Genomic DNA, 24,801 nt, shown 5'->3' with positions numbered 1-24,801 from the left:
TCCTTGTGTACATTTCACAACAGTAAAGTGTTGTATTTTGGCTCTTCTATTGTCCGTTCATTTACGCCCCCTGTTGTGGGTCCGTGTCATTACACTTTCCCAACACCCCGGACTGTTGAACAACTGAAGTCGTACATCAAGCAAGAATGGGAAAGAATTCCACCTACAAAGCTTCAACAATTAGTGTCCTCAGTTCTCAAATGCTTATTGAGTGTTGTTAGAAGGAAAGGTGATGTAACGCAGTGGTAAACATACCCCTGTCCCAGCTTTTTCGAAACGTGTTGCAGGCATCCATTTCAAAATGAGCAAATATTTGCACAAAAACACAGCAGCTCATCTGAGTCTGACTCCTTCACCCAAAGGGAATAATGTGATTATTAACCATCAGATGACAAGGTAAAACCTCTCTAAAGTCAGTTTTAAGCAGAAACGAAGCGAAACTCTGTGACGCTTTGAAATGACTGACGTGCAGTGAACACATCAGCTCGCAGCTTGTGTAGCCGCGACGCTCTGATCACTTCATCTGTCTTTTATGATGAAATAATGCTGAATTTATGTGGAAATAATTGTTGTACAAAAGCTTCAGATATCTGTTGCTGAGACAGATGATGACTGGAATGCAGTTTTAGGCAGAAACAAGGTGATAATTGGTGGACCGCGGTGACGCATGCGCAGTGAATGCAGGGCGGGCCGATTTTGAGGGGGGACTGTTCGGTCGGCAATACCAGATCACCTCCAAAATTTAATGAGTCTTCCATTGCCTAATATGAATCCGTGGTGAAAATGTCATCAAAATCCATGCAGTAGGTTTGACGTAATCCTGCTATCAGACAGACAAATAAATAAATGCAGATTTTATGACGTCCTCTGCAGATGTAATAACACAGGTTCCCACCAATACCCATACCCCCCCGGTACTTTGTATAATAAACCCCACAAACAGCAATAACAAAAAGCAAAACAAACAAACAAAAAATAATACATTGTCCTTTCAGAAAGTCTATAAAAGGTTCAGAGCTGAGTTTTGGGTCCAGGTGCCATGGATCACATCCATCGGTGCATACTTGTAAGTGTACCCGCTGTTCCTGAGCCTTGACCTTGGAGCAGAACAGAACACACACATCGCCACCTGGGGAGTTCACAGTGTGTCTTGGGAAAAGTCCTTACTTTGACACAAAGTATGTCCTCATTTATTGTTGTGTTGGCTGTATATCATGGGTGTCAAACTGAAGGCCCAGGGTTCAAAATATGCTCATGGGATAATTTCATAAAGCCTCCCTCTGTCTAAAATTTACTGTTCAAAAGGATTTGGCCTTTACGCACTGAGAAGAAAATCCTTTGATTTGGTCAGAGGATAAACATTAGTAGGGGTGGTGGCCAAATGGTTAGTGCGCGTGGTTTCAGAGACGTGGTTTCAATCGAAGGGACTTACTTACCTGACTGTGAAAGTGACACCTGCCATCAAAAAAACCTTTTCTAAGCAAAATATGGTCTTTTAAATCCATCAGAGGTTTTTTTCTCTTTTTTTCTCTCTTTGTCAACAGGACATGAACATATTTTGATGAAATTTGATAGGCTTGACCTCTTCCATGGTTATGAACATGCCTTTTGATTGTGACCACCAGAGAGCACTGCAGTCTATCAGAATAAGTGACCCAGCCTTGAGATTTTTTTTCTTTCTTCTTTGAACATTATCTGCAAGAATTCTCAATTTAAGTTCTGTTCTGTGCTAAATGACTGCTTTTCTCCTCCTCCAGGTGTGTCATGCTTGCGCGAGAAATGTAGCATTTGCGTAACTTCTACTCAGTAAGACTCAGACTTCAGAGGTTTCATTCGGATTCACTGACTCACTAGCAGCTATATCTCTAAGAGGAAGCAGCTGGTCCCCTTTTACTCAACTCATGACCAATAGGAAAGAAGTTATTTAAAAAATGTTGTAATTCACCTCTCTGCTGTTTGCAGTTGCCTGCCGGAAACGCGGCCTCCTCCACCTCACCGCCACCACTTGGTCCGGTCTGACACCTAAGGCAGGCTCCGCCCCTGATTTCTTCCAGTGGCAGGAGTTAAGAACAATGTACCTTCACCGTCAAGACTGGGCCCTCCCCCAAAAGCTGTTTTGATGTTCTGTACAATTTAATATACAATCTTTAACGGTTTCTAATCTCATGAGTCTTAATGGTAGAATCGCTTCATAATGATGAGGTCATAGCTCCTACTCAATCAGTGCCTGATGTTCAGATTTAGGAATACGTAGCTTCCTCACTGCTGATAAACATGTGGTTCCAAACCCTTTGGTCAAACTGAAAGGGAGGAGCTGGATGATCAAGGCGAATGGAGAGGTAGGCCTCGGGTCAAGGAGACTGAATTTTACTAAATGTTTGAGCTCTGATCTGGAATGCTTTGAACATGATCAAATAACAGATCCTGCTTTTAATCCTTGATGTTTGGGTTTAGGGGCCCTATCTTTCTCATTGCCAATTTCCAACTGATGCAGTTGGAAACATTCCTTAAAGAACAGGTGCAGTTGTGCTCTTCTGTACGCCCATGGGCGTGCTGTTCTTTCATGAGGTGTTGTCAGGCGCAAGGCAGCAGAAACTTGGGTGGGGAAGGGGTCTGTTTGCATCTGATGGGATACGTAGGAGATCATGTAGTTAGAGGAAGAAGGTGTTGCTCAAATCTCACCTCAGGAAGCTGTGGTGAGTGACAGCTCCTCCCACTCACAAGCTCTGGAACCTTACAGAACGTTTTCCTCATTAGACAAACTCTCACTTCTGAATTCATTATTTAACTAGCCATGCACCCTAGCTTGTGCACGTGTTTCTTAAAGGCAATGCAAACATTCTGATGTTTATTTCATGTTATGCAAAAAACGTGCCCATGACACAACCCCTTTGCTCCCTGTGGACAGATGATACACTGTGTAAACAGCAACATGTTGACACACTCCAAATGTACTTGCACTGTGTGCTTTAGAGCATACATCACTGAGCATCAAGGGCCTTTGGTCTTCACTGCTGATTACTTTGATCCCAGTCCCACCTTTTATCTTTGATCCTGATCAGGATCAGAGATGTGGGATAAGAATCAAAGATCATTGATCAGGATCAAAGTAATAACTTTTTCACAATGAAATTGAAGACATTAAAGGAAATCATGGACAACCTAAATGGAGACTGTTGGATCTTGTGGAAGGTATAGTGTGCACTCTCTGAGTGCTCCTTTTTTGTTTGTTTGTTTTGTTTTGTTTGAGTTTCACACAACAGCGAGCTCTCTGTTCTGCACACAGAAAGTTACTTTTCTCAAGTAAAACAGTCTCAAGAGGTAAGAGCAACCTGGTCAGTGACCCTCTGGTAATTAGATTTTGGGACCCTTGCTGATGTGTGTGTGTGTGTGTGTGTGTGTGTGTGTGTGTGTGTGTGTGTGTGTGTGTGTGTGTGTGTGTGTGTGTGTGTGTGTGTGTGTGTGTGTCCATACATAAATATCAACACCAAATCTCGCTCTCTCTCTCTTCCTCCTGTCAACCTTGAAATTCCTTCAGAATATTGCCAAAACAGCAGGTCAGTGTTTTTTTTGTTCTCCTCAGTTGTGGTGTGACAGTGTTAACACCAAAAACATGTCAACATCTTTGATCAACATCTTTGAATTTTAAGGGAATCACTGGGATTATAGAGGGATGTAAATTGTCCCACTGGGCCAGAGGTGTAGTAGAGGTTTTTTGGGGGGGAGCCGGTGTGTGTGTGTGTGTGTGTGTGTGGCATTTTCAATAACTAATTTCTGTATAATTCACGATTTGTACAGTTGTGCCCCAGAAATCAAAATTATACACTTGAAAACTCCAAGAAGATAGTTGATATGGAGTTCAACTTTGGAGAACTCTGACATGTCGGTGTTCAATCTTGATGTTGACCTCTGAGGCAGTGTAAATTAACAGTATCCAAACTGGTGGCTATCACACTAGCTAGCTGTTGTGCATAATTAAATTTTATAAATATTTGCTTTCCCAATGATGAAATGGCCCAAAAACCATCGGACATAGTTTATCATCAGTTGTAACACAAAACTGGAAAATACTTTGCTTTCACACAAATGTTATTATTCAGACTGTGACTAGCTAGCAAGCTACTAAATTAGCCCAGTTGATACACTGGCTTACCAAGCCAGCCACTGTATTTTCCAGAATATAAGTTGCACTTGTTAAAAAAAGAAGTTGCACCTTTTTTTCATTATTATCAGCCCATTAATTTGTGATTTTTGTGCATTTTTGAAGCATACTTATTATTGGCATTTATTCTTTTATTACTGAAGTTCATTTTGTAATAGTCACTATAATTATTATGATGAATAGCAAACTCATGATTTTTTGGTATACGGTGCATCCGGAAAGTATTCACAGCACTTCGCTTTTTCCACATTTTGTTATGTTACAGTCTTATTACAAAATGGAGTAAATTCATTTTTCCCCTCAAAATTCTACTTACAACACCCCATAATGTCAACATGAAAAATGCTTTTTTGAATTTTTTTGCAAATTTATATATATATATATATATATATAAAGAAATCACATGTACACAAGGATTCACACACTTTGATCAATATTTTGTTGATGCACCTTTGGCAACATTTACAGCCTCAGGTTTTCTTGAATATGATGCCACAAGCTTGGCGCACCTGTCTTTGGGCGGTTTTGTCCATTCCTGTTTACAGCACATCTCAAGCTCCATCAGGTTGGATGGGGAGCGTCGGTGCACAGCCATTTTCAGATCTCTCTAGAGATGTTCAATCGGATTCAGGTCTGGGCTCTGGCTGGTCCACACAAAGACATTCACAGAGTTGTCCTGAAGCCACTCCTTTGATATCTTGGCTGTGTGCTTAGGGTCATTGTCCTGTTGAAAGACGAACCGTCGCCCCAGTCTGAGGTCAAGATCGCTATGGAGCAGGTTTTCATCCAGAATGTCTCTGTACATTGCTGCATTCATCTTCCCTCAATCCTGACTAGTTTCCTGTTTCCTGCTGCTGAAAAACATCCCCACAGCATGATGCTGCCACCATGCTTCACTGTAGGGATGGTGCCTGGTTTCCTCCAAACATGACACCTGGCATTCACGCCAAAGAGTTCAATCTTTGCCCTATCAGACCAGAGACTTGTGTTTCTCATGGTCTGAGAGTCCTTCAGGTGCCTTTTGGGAAACTCCAGGCAGACGGCCATGTACCTTTTAATAAGGAGTGACTTCTGTCTGACTACTCTACCATACAGACCTGTTTGATGGATGCAGAGGTTGTTGTCCATCTGGAAGGTTCTCCTCTCTGCACAGAGGAATGCTGGAGCTCTGACAGAGTGACCATGGGGTTCTTGGTCACTTCCCTGACTAAGGCCTTCCTCCCCCAATCATTCAGTTTAGACGGGCGGCCAGCTCTGGAATGAGCCCTGGTGGATCTGAACTCCTTCTATTTATGGATGATGGAGGCCACTGTGCTCATTGGGACCTTCAAAGCAGCAGAAATGTTCCTTCCCCAGATTTGTGCCTCAACACAATCCTGTCTTGGAGGTTTACAGACAATTCCTCTGACTTCATGCTTGGTTTGTGCTCTGACATGCACTGTCATCTGTGGGACCTGATACGCAGACAGGTGTGTGTCTTTCCAAATCATGTCCACACACACTCATCTTCAACCACTTAGTCCATTTAAGGGTCGCAGGGAGCTGGAGCCTATCCCAGCAGGCAAAGACTGTGAATATACTTATGTAAATGTAATTTTTTTTTTCATTTGTAATAAATAAAAAAAAAAAAAAAAGAATTTCATACATTTTGGAATAAGGTTGTAACATAACAAAATGTGGAAAAAAGTTTAGTGCTGTAAATACTTAACGGTTGCACTGTGCATTACTTAAAATTTAGCTCGTTCTTCCTTTATTTGACTCAGGATGTTCAATCATTTCGGCTCTTTAAGCACTCATATCTACTTTTGTTTGCCATACTTTAAGGTACGATGAAAAGAGCCCGTCATCATGAAATGCCATATTAAGTGACAAATCTGTAAATATTATTACTATTCATTTCTCAATGTTGATGAAGGAGAAAGAAGATTTCTGGAGTGTGTTAGATGAGGTGGTGGAGAGTGTGCCCAAGCATGAAAGAGTGGTGATAGGAGCAGACTTCAATGGGCATGTTGGTGAAGGGAACAGAGGTGATGAGGAAGTAATGGGTAGATATGGTATCAAGTATAGGAATGGGGAAGGACAGATGGTAGTTGATTTTGCAAAAAGGATGGAAATGGCTGTGGTGAATACCTACTTTAAGAAAAGGGAGGAGCACAGGGTAACGTATAAGAGTGGAGGAAGGTGCACAGAGGTGGACTACATTCTCTATAGGAGATGCAAGCTAAAAGAAATCACAGACTGTAAGGTGGTAGCAGGAGAGAGTGTCACTAGACAGCATAGGATGGTTGTTTGTAGGATGACTTTAGAGGTAAAGAAGAAGAAGAGAGTGAGAGCTCAACAAAGGATCAGATGGTGGAAGCTGAAGGAGGAAGACTGTTGTGTGAAATTTAGCGAGCAGGTGAGAGAAGCACTAGTTGGAGGGGAAGCAATTTTGGACAACTGGAAAAGTACTGCAGATGTGGTGAGGGAGACAGCTAGGGCAGTACTGGGTATGACATCTGGACAGTGGAAGGAAGACAAGGAGACTTGGTGGTGGAATGAAGAGGTCCAGGAAAGCATAAGGAGAAAGAGGTTGGCGAAAAAGTTTTGGGATAGTCGGAGAGATGAAGAAAGTAGACAGGAGTACAAGGAGATGCCGCGTAAGGCGAGAAGAGAAGTGGCAAAGCAAAGGAAAAGGCATATTGCGAGCTGTACAAGAAGTTGAATACTAAGGAAGGAGAAAAGGACTTGTACCGATTGGCCAGACAAAGGGACAGAGCTGGAAAGGATGTGCAGCAGGTTAGGGTGGTAAAAGATGCACATGGTAATGTGCTGACAAGTGAGGAGTGTGTGCTGAGAAGGTGGAGGGAATATTTTGAAGAGTTGATGAATAAAGAAAATGAGCGAGAGAAAAGGCTGGATGATGTGGTGAGAGTAAATCAGGAAGTAAAAGAGATTAGCAAGGAAGAAGTGAGGGCTGCTATGAAGAGGATGAAGAGTGGAAAGGGAGTTGGTCCAGATGACATTCCAATGGAGGCATGGAAATGTCTAGGAGAGATGGCAGTAGAGTTTCTAACCAGATTGTTTAATGAAATCTTGGAAAGTGAGAGGATGCCTGAGGAGTGGAGACGAAGTGTGCTGGTTCCTATTTTCAAGAACAAGGGTGATGTGCAGAGCTGCAGTAACTACAGAGGCATAAAGCTGATCAGCCACAGCATGAAGTTATGGGAAAGAGTAGTAGAAGCTAGGCTTAGAAAACAGGTGAAGATCTGTGAGCAGCAATATGGTTTCATGCCGAGAAAGAGCACTACAGATGCAATGTTTGCTCTGAGAATACTGTTGGAAAAGTACAGAGAAGGACAGAAAGAGTTACATTGTGTGTTTGTGGACTTAGAAAAAGCTTATGATAGGGTGCCAAGAGAAGAGTTGTGGCATTGTATGAGGAAGTCTGGAGTGGCAGAGAAGTATGTTAGTTTAGTGCAGGACATGTACAAGAATAGTGTGACAGCGGTGAGATGCGCAGTCGGAATGACAGACTCATTCAAGGTGGAGGTGGGATTACACCAAGGATCAGCTCTGAGTCCTTTCTTGTTTGCAGTGGTGATGGACAGGTTGACAGATGAGATCAGACAGGAGTCCCCATGGACTATGATGTTTGCAGATGACATTGTGATCTGTAGTGAGAGTAGAGACAAAGTTGAGTCTAGTCTGGAGAAGTGGAGATATGCTTTGGAGAGAAGGGGAATGAAAGTCAGTAGAAGCAAGACTGAGTACATGTGTGTGAATGAGAGGGAGCCCAGTGGAATAGTGCAGTTACAAGGAGTAGAAGTGGTGAAAGTAGATGAATTTAAATATTTGGGGTCAACTGTTCAAAGTAATGGAGAGTGTGGTAGAGAGGTGAAGAAGAGAGTGCAGGCAGGGTGGAGTAAGGTGGCAGGAGTGATTTGTGACCGAAGAATATCAGCAAGAGTGAAGGGGAAAGTTTACAAAACAGTAGTGAGACCAGCTATGTTGTATGGTTTAGAGACAGTGGCACTAACAAAAAGACAGGAGGCAGAGCTGGAGGTGGCAGAGCTGAAGATGTTGAGATTCTCTTTGGGAGTGACAAGAATGGACAAGATTAGGAATGAACATATCAGAGGGACAGCTCAGGTGGGACGGTTTGGAGACAAAGTCAGAGAGGAGAGATTGAGATGGTTTGGACATGTGCAGAGGAGGGACCCAGGGTATATAGGGAGAAGGATGCTGAGGATGGAGCCACCAGGCAGGAGGAGAAGAGGGAGACCAAAGAGGAGGTTCATGGATGTGCTGAGAGTTTACATGCAGGTGGTTGGTGTGACAGAGGAAGATACAGAGGACAGGGTGAGATGGAAACGATTGATCTGCTGTGGCGACCCCTAACGGGAACAGCCGAAAGACAAAGAAGAAGATTTCTCAATGTTGATGTCTCACGAAGTGAATGTGGACTTGAAAGAAAAGTGACTATTGAATGTTAACAGTCTGCTAACTTGTCAGTAAATATAGTGCAAGATCAGATTAGATTTGTCAGCTGAGGTGTTGAGCCAATACATAATAATACAATAACATGCTTTTGGAGGGCGGTATGCATTTTCAGAGGCCCGACGTCTATGCCCAGTCGCCCAAAATGACAGATAGACGAGGGCGAATATCTGTCATTGCGGGCAATGGCATGGACAGAGGGACTCAGAAAATGCATACCGCACGACAACAGCATGTTATTTGCATTATTATCACTTTTTACTGAGATACACAACACGTAACGCGTACATAAAAAGTTGGCTCACTTAACTTTTGTCGTGTCAGCTGGTGCGCGCTGCTCTCCAAATTCGGCAGTGCATCCTCATCAAGCTGGCTGCTCTGGCTGCTGTTCATTGTCGTACTATCCATGAGAAAATCATCCAGAATATCCATATTGGGACCAAAACACACTTCTCGCCTTTTTAGTTTTTTTTCCCCCTCTGTGGACAGTTCTTGGGCTGCGCGCTATGACGTCATTTGTTTACGCACAGCGGGCGGGTATAGCCAGGTAGCGTTGACGCAAATCTACGCTACCGACCTCGCAACGCCTCGGTACAGTGATAATAATGTATAATAATTCTCATATGTCCAAGTGCTACAATACAGTTTAAAATATAATTGCCCCTATAAAAGGAAGTAACTGCATGCTAGCTGCTAGCTAGTGATATTAGGTAAGTAATCTTGGTTATGCCTCTGAAGCCTCCAAGTAAAACTTTTATAATTTTTAATAGAGGGTTTTCATGTGACGTATCGGTCACGTCATTTTGTGTCCCGCGGCCATTCTGGATTACAACGCAGTGGCCGCTGTGATTACACTTCGTGCATTTGGCGAACAATTGCACAAGTTTCAACGTCGATGTGAAGAAGCCTCATGGCACCGTGGCGCTGTGAAAGATCCGCTGCTAACAGAAATCCACTGCTCCCAGAATTTAATTTTATTTGGCAATAAAATTATATAACAATACATAAAAATACTGCCAAGGATAACACAATAACGCTTCCAATACAGATGCTTATTTACGTTGTGGTCCTCGAGTACCGAGCTGCTGATCCACAAGCTGCCCTTCTAGCGCCTGGTGAGAGAAATCGCTCAGGACTTCAAGACGACCTCCGCTTTCAGAGCTCCGCTGTGATGCTCTGCAGGAGGCCGGCGAGGCTGACCTGGTCGGCAGCTTCCTAGTTCACAATATCGCAGTGTGACACGGTCGGCCAGTTCATTACATCAACACTAAACTCACTATCTGGTATAAGATACGGATCCACTGAACCAACTGCTACACATCTATCACGATAAATAGCTTTATCTCGAGGATTTAAAAAGCCTCGTAATAACCGGACATTCTCTTCATTTTTCTATCACGCGTCAGCCTCCTTGTAATCCAGAATGGCGACAGCACCTGTCCTGCAGCAAATCAGTCACGTGATTGAAAACCCTCTATACCTCAAAAATACCTTAGGCATTTGAAAATACAAAAAAAAGAAAATATTTTAATTATGAATAAATTAGCTACTGTAGGCAGCTAGCTAAAACAACCTAACTTGTGGAGCAGTGATAGCGTAAAGCTGTACGGCATTTCAAGTTTCACAAAACTCACAAAATTTAGTTTCTGCTGAAATCCTAGCTTTGTAATGTAGGCTTATTTTTGTGATATGTTTCAAAATTACAACTCATTTTAATGAAGACAACATATTTAATATTTTCATAGCAAATATTGTCTTTTCGTACTAACTTCTTGTAATCAATCCAATCGGAGGTCACTAAAATTAACACTGAATCGGTGTGTAACTTTGCAAAAACAATGTCGGACTCTGTAGTTTTCTCTGGGCCCCTCCCCAATAGGACCGGGAGTGACATGTTTAGCTGCATGTCCTCCCTGAATTGCTGGCTGTCCAAAAGTGGTGTGGTGTCCAAAAAATGAGGTGGGCTTCATAGATAATTGGCAAAGCTTCTGGGGAAAACCTGGTCTTGTTAGGAGAGACGGCATCCATCCCACTTTGGATGGAGCAGCTCTCATTTCTAGAAATCTGGCCAGTTTTCTTAAATCCTCCAAACCGTGAATATCCAGGGTTGGGACCAGGAAGCAGAGTTGTAGTCTTACACACCTCTCTGCAGCTTCTCTCCCCCTGCCATCCCCTCATTACCCCATCCCCGTAGAGACGGTGCCTGCTCCCAGACCACCAATAACCAGCAAAAATCTATTTAAGCATAAAAGTTCAAAAAGAAAAAATAATATAGCACCTTCAACTCCACCACAGACTAAAACAGTTAAATGTGGTCTATTAAACATTAGATCTCTCTCTTCTAAGTCCCTGTTAGTAAATGATATAATAATTGATCAACATATTGATTTATTCTGCCTTACAAAAACCTGGTTACAGCAGGATGAATATGTTAATATCAACACCCACCGAGTCACACTAACTGTCAGAACGCTCGTAGCACGGGCGAGGCGGAGGATTACTTCCACTCCAGCTTATTAATTAATCAAAAACCAGTGGTGTCAAAAGTACACACATTTGTTACTTAAGTAGAAGTATAGATACTGCAGTTTAAAAACACTCTGGTAAAAGTTGAAGTATCAACTCGACCTCTTTACTCAAGTAAAAGTGAAAAAGTATGTGCTCCAAAACCTACTTCAAGTATAAAAGTATAAAGTAACCTTAAAAAAAAAAAAAAAAAAAAAAAAAAAGGTAGACGCCACTATATGAATTGAAAGCTTAATTTAAAAACTGATTTGTTCTACATGTGGCCCAAGACCCAAACCCAAAATTACCCCCCAACACCACCTGCATGAAAATGTTTCAACTCTAGAAGCTCTGAAATGCAATCTGGGACTATTCCAGACGATAAACTGCAGTGAGTGCAGCATCTATTTAGTGAAGGAAAAAAAAAAAACCCCCACAACTTTCCTTGTTCAAATTCATTCCAGTAGTATTCTGCTCTTACTAGGATGGAGCAGTTTTCTAGTTTGGCAGATAGTTCTGGAGGAAATCACTGAAGAAATTAACACAATGAAAATATGGTTTGACCGAAACAAACTGTCATTAAACTTAAATAAGACAGGGATGAAATGGAGGTGTAAGAGTCACTAGGTGTTCACAGGAAACATTTATTTATTTCTGTATGTATGTATTTATTTATGTATGTTCATTGTTAGTTGCTTTTATATTTTCTCTTGTGTTTCTATTCAGGTTCTTTTTGCCTCTTTCTCTAAAATTGTATATAATAATCATTAGATTATTAATATATAAACAAAAATAAATTTAAGAAATATTACAATTTGAAAACAAATGCACCCGAACGTGATGAGAGCTGCAGTTGCTTAATGCTATGTTTTAACATTGAAAATGCCATAGACATGCTAACGCGTTAGCGTCGCTCCCGTTTTAAGTTATAAAATACATCTATCAGCTGTTTCAGAAAACAATAACAGGTCGGTTTAACATAGAAACGGTAAATAATACTCACAGAAGTATGCTCTTTAGGGTTTTAGCGTGGGTAAATTAAACGAAAGAAAGAATAAACGAAGCAATAGGTCGAAGGATTGCTTCAATTTGCGAACCACTGCTTCGATTGGTTCACGGTTCAAAGCAAAGCCACGCTGCAGAAAAGTTGATTACAGGCGCACATGACGTGAAATATATATATAAACATTAAACTGAAGCCAAGAGTAACGAGGCTGTTTGTTTTAAAAATGTAAGGAATAGAAAGTACAGATACTTGTGTGAAAATGTAATGAGTGTAGAAGTCAGAAGTAGGCAGAAAAATAAGTAATGGAGTAAAGTATAGATACCTAAAAAGTGTACTTAAGTACAGTAACGAAGTACTTGACACCTCTGTCAAAAACCCAGACAGAGCTTTAATTCATTTGAAAGCTTGACTCTTAGTCTTGTCCATCCAAATTGGAAGTCCCAAAAAACAGTTTTATTTGTTGTTATCTATTGTCCTCCTGGTCGTTACTGTCAGTTTCTCTGTGAATTTTCGGACCTTTTGTCTGACTTAGTGCTTAGCTCAGATAAGATAATTATAGTGGGCGATTTTAACATCCACACAGATGCTGAGAATGACAGCCTCAACACTGCATTTAATCTATTGTTAGACTCTGATGGACTACCCAGCAGTGGGGAATAAGTTTCATTACACTAGAAGTCTTTCAGAAAGCGCTGTAACTAGGTTTAAGGATATGATTCCTTCTTTATGTTCTCCAATGCCATATACCAACACAGGGCAGAGTAGCTACCTAAACTCTGTGAGTGAGATAGATTATCTCGTCAGTAGTTTTATATCCTCTTTGAGGACAACTTTGGATGCTGTAGCTCCTCTGAAAAAGAGAACCTTAAATCAGAAGTGCCTGACTCTGTGGTATAACTCACAAACTCGTAGCTTAAAGCAGATAACCCGTAAGTTGGAGAGGAAATGGCGTCTCACTAATTTAGAAGATCTTCACTTAGCCTGGAAAAAGAGTCTGTTGCTCTATAAAAAAGCCCTCCATAAAGCTAGGACATCTTACTACTCATCACTAATTGAAGAAAATAAGAACAACCCCAGGTTTCTTTTCAGCACTGTAGCCAGGCTGACAAAGAGTCAGAGCTCTATTGAGCTGAGTATTCCTTTAACTTTAACTAGTAATGACTTCATGACTTTCTTTGCTAACAAAAATTTTAACTATTAGAGAAAAAATACTCATAACCATCCCAAAGACATATCGTTCTCTTTGGCTGCTTTCAGTGATGCTGGTATTTGGTTAGACTCTTTCTCTCCGATTGTTCTGTCTGAGTTACTTTCATTAGTTACTTCCTCCAAACCATCAACATTGTTGGGAAGGTGTCGTAGCACGGACCCACAACAGGGGGCGCAAATGAACGGACAATGAATAAGCCAAAAGGTAACAATTTAATGTTGTGACACACACAACTAAACACACAAAATTTGTAAAGTCAATTAACACCAGGTGACGTGTGGGCAGGCTCGAAGATAGAAGACCCCCGACGAGAGAGAAGCCGCGTCCCACACGGCCTCCACCACCAACGGCCTGAAGAACACCGGAGCCACCAAGTCCCGTATCCCCAGGTGGCCTCTGTCTTCGGCTGTCGACCCTGGTACTGCTGGCAGAAAGCAGAGACAAGATGAATGAGTGGAAGTCCGCACACTCAGTGGTCCGCGATCTGTACACAGTTAGGAGGGAGAACCTCCACCTCCAAATTACACACTCGTGCAGCTCCTGATTAACCACTTATCTGTGAGGCGCAGTCGTCGCAGTCACACCAAATGCCAAAATCCCAGATAAGGGAACAACCACAGGACAACGGCTGCAAATGAGATTAGATTGTTACACAACGTGTCAGTCAGCAGAGAAATTACCTCTTGGTAGTCGATTTCTTGGCGGGGAGGTGGAGTTACAGTCCGGCTTATGTAGTGGTGTAGATGAGTGACAGCTGGTGCGATGAGTGACAGCTGTCACTTCTTCTGGGTCTGGCGCCCTCTCGTGCTTGGAGCCCGCACTCCAAGCAGGGCGCCCTCTGGTGGTGGTGGGCCAGCAGTACCTCCTCTTCAGCGGCCCACATAACAAACATGTCTATTAGACCCCATTCCTACAAGGCTGCTCAAGGATGCCCTACCATTAATTAATTCTTCGGTCCTAAATATGATCAATCTATCTTTATTAGTTGGCTATGTACCACAGGCTTTTAAGGTGGCAGTAATTAAACCATTACTTAAAAAGCCATCACTTGACCCAGCTATCTTAGCTAATTATAGGCCAATCTCCAACCTTCCTTTTCTCTCAAAAATTCTTGAAAGGGTAGTTGTAAAACAGCTAACTGATCATCTGCAGAGGAATGGTCTATTTGAAGAGTTTCAGTCAGGTTTTAGAATTCATCATAGTACAGAAACAGCATTAGTGAAGGTTACAAATGATCTTCTTATGGCCTCAGACAGTGGACTCATTTCTGTACTTGTTCTGTTAGACCTTAGTGCTGCTTTTGATACTGTTGACCATAAATTTTATTACAGAGATTAGAGCATGCTATAGGTATTAAAGGCACTGCGCTGCAGTGGTTTGAATCATATTTATCTAATAGATTACAATTTGTTCATGTAAATGGGTAATCTTCTTCACAGACTAAGGTTAATTATGGAGTTCCACAAGGTTCTGTGCTAGGACCAATTTTATTCACTTTATACATGCTTCCCTTAGGCAGTATTATTAGACAGCATTGCTTAAATTTTCATTGTTATGCAGATGATACCCAACTTTATCTATCCATGAAGCCAGAGGACACACACCAATTAGCTAAACTGCAGGATTGTCTTACAGACATAAAGACATGGATGACCTCTAATTTCCTGCTCTTAAACTCAGATAAAACTGAAGTTATTGTACTTGGCCCCACAAATCTTAGAAACATGGTGTCTAACCAGATCCCTACTCTGGATGGCGTTACCCTGACCTCTAGTAATACTGTGAGAAATCTTGGAGTCATTTTTGATCAGGATATGTCATTCAATGCGCATATTAAACAAATATGTAGGACTGCTTTTTTGCATTTGCGCAATATCTCTAAAATTAGAATGGTCTTGTCTCAGAGTGATGCTGAAAAACTAATTCATGCATTTATTTCCTCTAGGCTGGACTACTGTAATTCATTATTATCAGGTTGTCCTAAAAGTTCCCTGAAAAGCCTTCACTTAATTCAAAATTCTGCAGCTAGAGTACTGACAGGGACTAGAAGGAGAGAGCATATTTCACCCATACTGGCCTCTCTTCATTTGCTTCATGTTAATTCTAGAATAGAATTTAAAATTCTTCTTCTTACTTATAAGGTTTTGAATAATCAGGTCCCATCTTATCTTAGGGACCTCATAGTACCATATCACCCCAATAGAGCGCTTCGCTCTCAGACTGCAGGCTTACTTGTAGTTCCTAGGGTTTGTAAGAGTAGAATGGGAGGCAGAGCCTTCAGCTTTCAGACTCCTCTCCCGTGGAACCAGCTCCCAATTCGGATCAGGGAGACAGACACCCTCTCTACTTTTAAGATTAGGCTTAAAACTTTCCTTTTTGCTACAGCTTATAGTTAGGGCTGGATCAGGTGACCCTGAACCATCCCTTAGTTATGCTGCTATAGACTTAGACTGCCGGGGGGTTCCCATGATGCACTGTGTGTTTCTTTCTCTTTTTGCTCTGTATGCACCACTCTGCATTTAATCATTAGTGATTGATCTCTGCTCCCCTCCACAGCATGTCTTTTTCCTGATTCTCTCCTTCAGCCCCAACCAGTCCCAGCAGAAGATTGCCCCTCCCTGAGCCTGGTTCTGCTGGAGGTTTCTTCCTGTTAAAAGGGAGTTTTTCCTTCCCACTGTCGCCAAGTGCTTGCTCACAGGGGGTCGTTTTGACCGTTGGGGTTTTTCTGTAATTATTGTATGGCTTTGCCTTGCAATATAAAGCGCCTTGGGGCGACTGTTTGTTGTGATTTGGTGCTATATAAATAAAATTGATTTGATTTGATTTATGCTTGAGGTTTTAAGATGACCTTTGACCTGACCCACTTGCTTGATGTGTGCTCCCAGGCCATGCATGCTGACATCTGTAAGATGTCTTTTAAGTCAGTTCAGAGCTGTTATCTGGTTACAGAAACAGTGTTTTTATATTTAGAAGTATTTCTTGCTGACTTTTACAAAATATGAGAAACATATTAGATTTACATTGAAATAAGCTATTTCAGTGCGTTTGTTTATTTTTTGAGTGAGCAGCCCGCTGACATCACGTTGCCTTTCGTTACTCTGCTTGGCTGTCGGCATGTTCAGCCCAGCATCCTTGTGCAGATCAGGGGAAGCTCCCATGTGATCTATGATATTACTCTCAAATGGAAGTCATGGCATCTGATCACTTGAATTTCTACCCTTTAGGGGTTGAAATTCTAAATTGCTTCTAGGCTTCTAGAATTTTGATCATATTGGCAACATCATATTTTGAATCCCTTATTTAAATGCTAAGGAATAAAATAATATTGTTGCCAAAGAAAATGATTTTATGATTTAAATCTTTAAAAAAACGCAAAGGCTGTGCAAGGTGGACGGCTGGGGGTTACTGGTTTTCAACACAAAGCTACATTCTGGAAGCATAGGTCAAAGACCTTTAGGTATTATCCCCATTACTGAGGTGCCCTTGGGCAAGGCCTTTAACTAGTCTTATTTGGATCACACTAATTACACCAGTCTACAAATTTTAAGACGTTGTCTGCTTCAGAAATATAATGTGCTATTTACTATGGATTTTGGCACGCTGAATTCAAATATGACAATAAAAATGACTGGTTGGCTACTGTTTTTAAGATATTTATGCTTTTTACATTTTAAGTCTACATAATTGTATTGTGTTGATAGTAGAGTTTTTATGATAAATTGTACACATAGGTCTTTTCATGTTTCTCTGACTGTTCATATAATAATATTTCACCTGTTTTTTTTGTAACCCTTTAAACATCATCAGAAGGTAACTCTTAGTAGCATAGTCGTAACATATTTTAAAACTAGAGCCAATCCACCATTTCAAACATCATTTTCATTCTCAGTGGCCCAAAATGAGTAAAGTTTGTCTACATTTATTTCAGAAGCATTTCGACTGTAGACCAGTGTTATAGAGCTGCAGGTGTGAGGGTATAAACAACGTCTTTTGTCTTCTCCCTTTTTGCTTGGGGTACACCACAGTGGAGTGGGTATGGAGCGGCATCTTGATTTCACACTAGTAGCGAGGGGTGTTATTTCAAAAAATTTGGAATATGTGAATGAATATATGAATAATGGAATATGGAAATATACACAGAATAAACCATAGCAGGATAAATTTTAGGTCATTTGGTTCCAAAAACCCATATGGACGGAGCGTTTGAAAATTTCAAGTACCGCGTGTGTCATATATGTGCTGTTGACGTAGAAAAACACTCTGTTGCTTCTAATTAGTTCATTGTGGCCATGTCATTCTTTACATGTGATGATTATACTCAATTGATGTTCCTAAAATAAAAACTACATAGATTTTGTTTGTTACAATTGATCGTAACATATGTACTGAAATTAGGTTTTTTTTGTCAATTACTCTTAAAAAACACCAGATAGGCTTATTGTTAATATAGAAGTTGAATATATACCTGGGGTCAAGCAACATTTGGAGCCAAACTTCAAGTCTCTAGGTGCAGCGGTTCTCAAGATATGACATTATTGTCGATATTTTTGGCGATTTTTGAACCCGATATCTTCACTGGCTCCGTCCATATGGGTTTTTGGAACCAAATGACCCAAAATTTATCCCGCTATGGTTTATTCCATGTATATATCCATATTCCATGCAAACATTTATAGATTTCCAATTTTTTTGAAATAACACCCGTCCCTAACACTAGTGGTTTGCTCAGTGAAAAAGTAAAAGGAAAAAAGTTTCAAGGCAAGGGCTTTCCAAGTTTTCAACCAAACTCTGAAAACTTCTTCCAGCTTCTTTGTATTTTGTGAAAAATAAGTTCTTCAAATGTGCTGAATTAAAATTGCCTTACAATCGTGTTTCCTAGCTCTTTATTTTTTTTTGTTGTTGTTGCTCCTTCTTTTTAAATAATACAGCTGCAGTGGGATTTGCCAAGGAATAACATAAATGAAATCAAAACAAAACTGACACTCGTGTGTTTTGTTCAAATCTCAGCTCAGAACAGACACGTAAGGATTAGAGACGAAACAATACGTCTGACTGATGTTGTGGCCTCTTCAGAAGGGATTATGGTTTACCTCCTGAGTCAGGATTAGTCTTTTTGCACACAATTTCCCTGATGTGCAAACCAAATTTGTCACTGCTGCAGATGTTTGCGTACTTACAGGTAACGGATGTCACTGGAGATGTTGGCAGGTATCTGTGTGACCCCCGGGCCCAGACAGAAGTGCAGTTGCGAGTTTGGTTTGGCCAAAGTTGTCTCCACCTCAGGTTTAATGTCCATGTGAGAGTAAGGTGAGGAGGTCGATGCCACCCTCACCATCATCACCATCATCATGATCATCACCATCACCACGTTTCTTTGGTCCAGGCTCTCCGTGTTCTCACCTCACGTCTGCTGCTGTTGCGTCTGCGTCCCACGATGTGTTCATGTGCACGCAAGCTGTCCACCAGAATCTTTGCTCCACACTTGTGTTTTTGTCCGTCTGTCCGCTCAGGTTTCACAGGAGATTAGAAGAAGCGTGATGTGCTTTGGTGCTTTCTTCCATGCAGTGGTGAATGATGGGGGCGTGTGAAAACATTTCAGAGAGAGTGGCGATGTAGGAGGTCCCTGCCTGACCTTTGTGTGTGTGTGTGTGTGTGTGTGTGTGTGTGTACATACATGTTTTTTTAATTTATTGAGGACAACATGATGAACGCATTTTGCTCCAGTTCATCATAAAATCGGATCCTTTTTTAGATTTTGTTTTTTTTCCCCTCCATCTTTTCAGTAAAGCCTGTTTGTTATTTTGCCATAAGTATTCCAACCTTGGTGAAAAGCTTGAACCTGGTGCAAAATCTAAATTATTAAAGCTGGAGGGACACACACTTGAGCACATCTGTCAAGGCTCACCAGGCCTTAACTGAATTCACCTCAAACCACGTTCCATCCCTGGAAAATCAAAACTGTAAATTATCTGGTGAGATTGAGGTGGTTTAGACATGCACGGGAGGGGTGTGGGGTATATACAGAGAAGGATGCTGATGATGGACCTGCCTGGCAGGAGAATAGGAAGTCCAGAGTGGAATTTTGTAAATAAGGTGACTATGTTATTTTTGGGCTTCTGACTTTTGGGACCTTATTGTACACTTGGCACAGGTGGAACAAATATGTGGTAGGATTGTTACTCACAAAAGCTGTGACTTTCCTTTTCTGGTCTGTCTATGTATAGGTGGAATATCTTGATTATGTACATGAGTTCATAACATTTATCTGATTGTGCAGAATACCTTGATGCATCCGGAAAATAGAGATGGTTGTCCTTCTGGAAGGTTCTCCTCTCTCCACAGAGGAATGCTGTGGTTCTGACAGAGTGATCATTGGGTTCTTGATCACCTCCCTGACTAAGCCCCTTCTCCCCCGATCACTCAGTTTCAACGGGTGGCCAGCTCTCGGAAGAGTCCTGGTGTATCTGAACTTCTACCATTTATGGATGATAGAGACCACTGTGCTCATTGGGACCTTCAAAGCAGTAGAAAAGTTTCTGTATCCTTCCCCAGATTTGTGCCTTGAGACAATCCTGTCTCGGAGGTCTACAGACAATTCCTTTGTCTTCATGCTTATTTTGTGCTCTAACATTCACTGTCAACTGTGGGACCTTATACTCCAATTAAACTGTAGAAACATCTCAAGCATGATCAGTGGAAACAGGATCCACCTGAGCTCAATTTTGACCTTTATGGCAAAGGCTGCGTATATATATATATATATATATATATATATATATATATATATGTATATATATATATACATATATATATATATATATATATATATATATAATATATATATATATATATATATATATATATATATATATATATATATATAATTTTGGAATAAGGCTGTAACATAACAAAATGTTTAGACAGTGAAATGCTGGGAATACTTTCCGGGATGCACTCAGCTGCAGCTGAGTCTGTCTTGTTTCCTGATGAATGATGAGGACAGTTTGATCTGGGTGAACATAATATTTCTTTTATACTCTCTCAGCCAAGTACAAACATCACCTGGAAAGCGAGTTTGCAAGGACAGTGTGCATTCACGTGCATACAAACCATCTTTTCCCCACCCTGTTTCTGGAATTTTTCCTCTCTTTTGCCAATAGTTTCTTCTCTGCTGGTATACTGTTGCTGTTGTTTGTGTTGATACAGAGTTGAATTAATGTGTGGGTGTAAGTGTGGGAAATTCATGTGCAGGGGAAAAAATGAAGGGATGAATTCTTCAGCAAGCAAATGCTGCAGCCTTCAGCTGCCATTGTCAGCTGGTGACCTCCACCCCCCCCCCCCCCTCCCAAAAAAGAAATAAAACCCCACACAGTTTTGCTTACAAGGAGAAAGAAAGCTTGGCAGAGAGACAGAAAAGTGCAAAGAAGTACTGAGGAAGAGGAGAACCGCTGCTGCCAATTTTGCAGTGTTGAGTCTGCAGCGAGTACATATGGTCCCACTCCAAATAGTGTTAAATCAACTCTCAGTGTTACATCAAGTTGATTGTGTTTAATGGAGTTCATTTGGACTACAATAGGGCTAATTTAACATTACAATGGAGTCAATTTTACACTATGACAGTGGATGGACGCTGGCCCTGCATCCCAGAGTCCTGGATGACCCCTTGCCTGTGGCTCATCTCAATAATGGACTTTCTTTTTGATGTTGCTTTGGTTTTCTGTTTCTTCAGCTTTGTAGAAACTTTGTAGAGACTTTGTAACTGTAAGAATGGCCTCAGCAGTGGGCTACCCCTCTGAGTCTGGTTTGCTTAAGGTTTCTTCCTCAACATCATCTGAGGGAGTTTTTCCTCACCACAGTCACCTGTGTGCTTGCTCTAGGGGTTTAATTAAATTAAATTAAATTTAATTTAATTAGCTTATAATGCGCCAAATCACAGCAAAAGCCATCTCAAGGCGCATTACATTAAACATGTCAACATAAAATTGAATAAATAATTAAAAATGAATAAAAAAATTCAAATACATAAATAAAAACAGAAGTAAAAGAATAAAACAAATAAAAATAAAAACTATCCATAAGAAAGAGAATAAAAATGGGTTTTGAATCTTGACTTAAAAATGTCCACAGACTCAGACTGCCTCACGGTCGCAGGAAGACTGTTCCACAGGGTGGGTGCACGATACAAAAAGGCTCTTTGACCTGCTGACTTCTTCTTCTCCCTGGGAACACAGAGAAGTCCCACATCCTGCGACCGCAAAGCCCAGGCCGGCACGTAGAGTTCCACCAGATCAACCAGATAAGATGGCGCCAATCCATGAACAACCCTATAAGTCAATTGCAAAACCAAAAATCTGCTCTCACAGAGACAGAGAGCCAGTGCAAAGATGCCAAAATGGGTGTGATATGTTCAGACCTTCTGATACGTGTCAGAAGTCTGGCGGCAGCGTTCTGAACCAGCTGAAGACCCCTAATGCTGAACTGTGGTAACCCTGAAAATAGAACATTACAATAATCTAGTCTAGAAGAAACAAAAGCATGAATCAGAGTCTCAGCATCAGCCATGGACAGGATGGGGCGGATCCTCGCTATATTTCTCAGATGGGAAAAAAAAAGCAGTCCTAGTAACATCCCTGATGTGGAGGTCAAAAGACAACGTGGGATCAAAAATTACCCCAAGGTTCCTCATTTTGTCCGTATGATGTATGACACAGGAACCCAGGTTGAGCGCCAGCTGGTCAAACTGATGCCGATGTCTCGCTGGACCAAGAACCATCATTTCAGTCTTATCAAAGTTTAAAAGTAGGAAGTTACTAGACATCCAACTTCTCACTGATAGAAGACAGTCCTCCAGGGATTTTATGGGAGTGAGATTTCCCGCAGTTATCGGCATGTACAACTGAGTATCATCAACGTAACAATGAAAGGCAATCCCAAAACTCAGCAGTATACGCCCAAGGGGTGCCACATACAGGGAGAAAAGCAAGGGGCCTAAAACAGATCCCTGTGGAACCCCAAATCTCATGTCAGCAAGGTCAGAGGTAGTGCCATTATACAAGACACATTGAGAACGATTGGTTGGTATAGTTTGACCTTTAGGGCCGTTTCAAAGCATTTGGAGGCCCCAAGCAAAACAGACATGGAGCCCCCCCCCCCCCCCCCCCGTCTCACCACCTTCCCACATCCACCCAAAGCCTACACAAGCTCACACTTTATATCAATTAAATATTTCTTTGACAGTGCATTTAAACATTTGCAAAAACCCACCACCATCCATAACAACAAACATATAAATAAAGTGTAAATTGTGTAGTAATGGTAAAATCCAAACTACATCACAGGCTTCCCAAAAACAGTGCAAGGGAAGCAGTCTGTGCTCATGGACTATACCAGCCATAATGGAAGAAATTTCTCACCATTTTTCATGGTTCGTCTGTAATTCTCTTTTGTGAATGTTGGAGGTGGATTTTCAGAATTTTGGGGGAATTCAATATCTGTGATTTTCACTGGCCTTTTTCTAACAGTTTGACTGCGCACACTATCAGGCCATCAGCTATAATTCCAGACCTTGTGGTACCTTGTGCTGTAGAGGTGCTGAGAAGTGGTGCAGAGTCAGTTTGTGTTGAGGCCGTGGTACCACTGGATGCCATCTCTCCCATGTTGCCTTCTTCGTCATGAATGCGAGGTGAAGTTAGTGCAGCTGGGAAAATAATTATTTCTACGTATATCACATTTTTTATGTACAAATTGCACCGCATAGACATTATGAAGGCCTCATATTCAAACATCTGAAATGTGCAGTGAAAAATATGTGTGACCATTTCATAACAATGTTATCATATTGCAAGAGGTCAATATTAACAGGTCAGTGAGAGAAACTCACTCTACCTTCATAAGTGGAGGCATCTTTAGGAAGAGAGCTTACAAATTGAAACAAGCACCTAGAGAGAGAAAGAAAATATATTCTGAAAGTTACATTAAATTACACTACGATAGAACTATTTTAACACTATGATGGAACTGAATTAACACTACGATGAAACTGATTTAACACTACAATGGAACTGATTTAACACAACGATGGAACTGAATTAACACTACGATAGAAGTGATTTAACACTGCAATAAAACTGAATTAACACTACGATGAAACTGAATTAACACTATGATGGAACTGAATTAACGCTACAATGGAACAGATTTAACACTACGATGGAACTGAATTAACACGATAGAACTGAATTAACACTACAATGGAACTGATTTAACACTATGATATAACTGAATTAACACTACAATAGAACTGATTTAACACTACAATAGAAATGAATTAACACTGCAATAGAACTGATTTAACACTATGATAGAACTGAATTAACACTACAATGGAACTGATTTAACACTACGATAGAACTGAATTAACACTACAATGGAACTGATTTAACATCTCCTTGGAGATGAATTAACACTGCGATAGAACTGAATTAACACTACGATGGAACTGAATTAACACTATGATGGGACTGAATTAACATGATAGAACTGAATTAACACTACAATGGAACTGATTTAACACTACGATAGAACTGAATTAACACTACAATGGAACTGATTTAACACTGCAATGGAACTGATTTAACATCTCCTTGGAACTGCATTAACACTGCGATAGAACTGATTTAACACTATGATAGAACTGAATTAACACTACAATGGAACTGATTTAACACTACGATAGAACTGAATTAACACTACAATGGAACTGATTTAACATCTCCTTGGAACTGAATTAACACTGCGATAGAACTGAATTAACACTACGATGGAACTGAATTAACACTACGATGGAACTGATTTAACACTATGATGGAACTGAATTAACACTACAATGGAACTGATTTAATATCTCCTTGGAACTGAATTAACACTACGATGGAACTGAATTAACACTACAATGGAAATGATTTAACACTACAATGGAACTGATTTAACACAATACGATGGAACTGATTTAACACTACAATGGAATTGATTTAACACTACAATGGAACTGATTTAACATCTCCTTGGAACTGAATTAACACTGCAATAGAACTGAATTAACACTACAATGGAACTGAATTAACACTGCGATGGAATTAACAGTACGGTGAGCTGATTTAACACTATGATGGAAGTGATTTAACACTACAATGGAAATGATTTAACACTACAATGGAACTGATTTAACACTATGTTGAAGTGATTTAATCTGGAGTGGAAACAAATGCACTTGCAGAGCTGATTTAATGCTGTAGTATTTACTGTATGTAATCTGTGTGTTGATGTATGATTTAAACATTAAATAACGCATTGCTTCTGTTTGTGTTGAATAAAGGCATTTATAAAGCTTGTGAATAATTTTTTTAAAACTCAGTTACCAGATGGTCTGTTGGCTCCACA

The 24,801-nt window shown here is 40.7% G+C and overlaps 1 protein-coding gene and 1 long non-coding RNA gene across 2 annotated transcripts in view; both read right to left on the bottom strand.

Annotated features, from left to right (window-relative positions):
- fshr (follicle stimulating hormone receptor) overlaps window positions 1–18,759 on the bottom strand; it is a 49,210-nt gene extending 30,451 nt beyond the window's left edge. The window contains exon 1 of the mRNA XM_034194517.1: window positions 18,540–18,759. Within this exon, the coding sequence (XP_034050408.1) occupies window positions 18,540–18,724 (185 nt within the window). The 5' untranslated portion in view covers window positions 18,725–18,759. The remainder of the gene's footprint in view (window positions 1–18,539) is intronic.
- On the bottom strand, window positions 1,695–17,312 carry LOC117531420. Its single transcript, XR_004566623.1, has 3 exons — window positions 16,893–17,312; window positions 2,503–2,506; window positions 1,695–1,706 (listed from the first exon to the last, which is right to left on the bottom strand). It is a non-coding gene; the product is annotated as an uncharacterized LOC117531420 (long non-coding RNA).
- Window positions 18,760–24,801: the final 6,042 nt, after the last annotated feature.

The sequence above is a fragment of the Thalassophryne amazonica genome, chromosome 18 (assembly GCF_902500255.1).
Source record: "Thalassophryne amazonica chromosome 18, fThaAma1.1, whole genome shotgun sequence".
Taxonomy (NCBI): domain Eukaryota; kingdom Metazoa; phylum Chordata; class Actinopteri; order Batrachoidiformes; family Batrachoididae; genus Thalassophryne; species Thalassophryne amazonica.
Note: the sequence above shows the minus strand (reverse complement) of the source record. Positions and strands in the feature narration are given on the sequence as shown.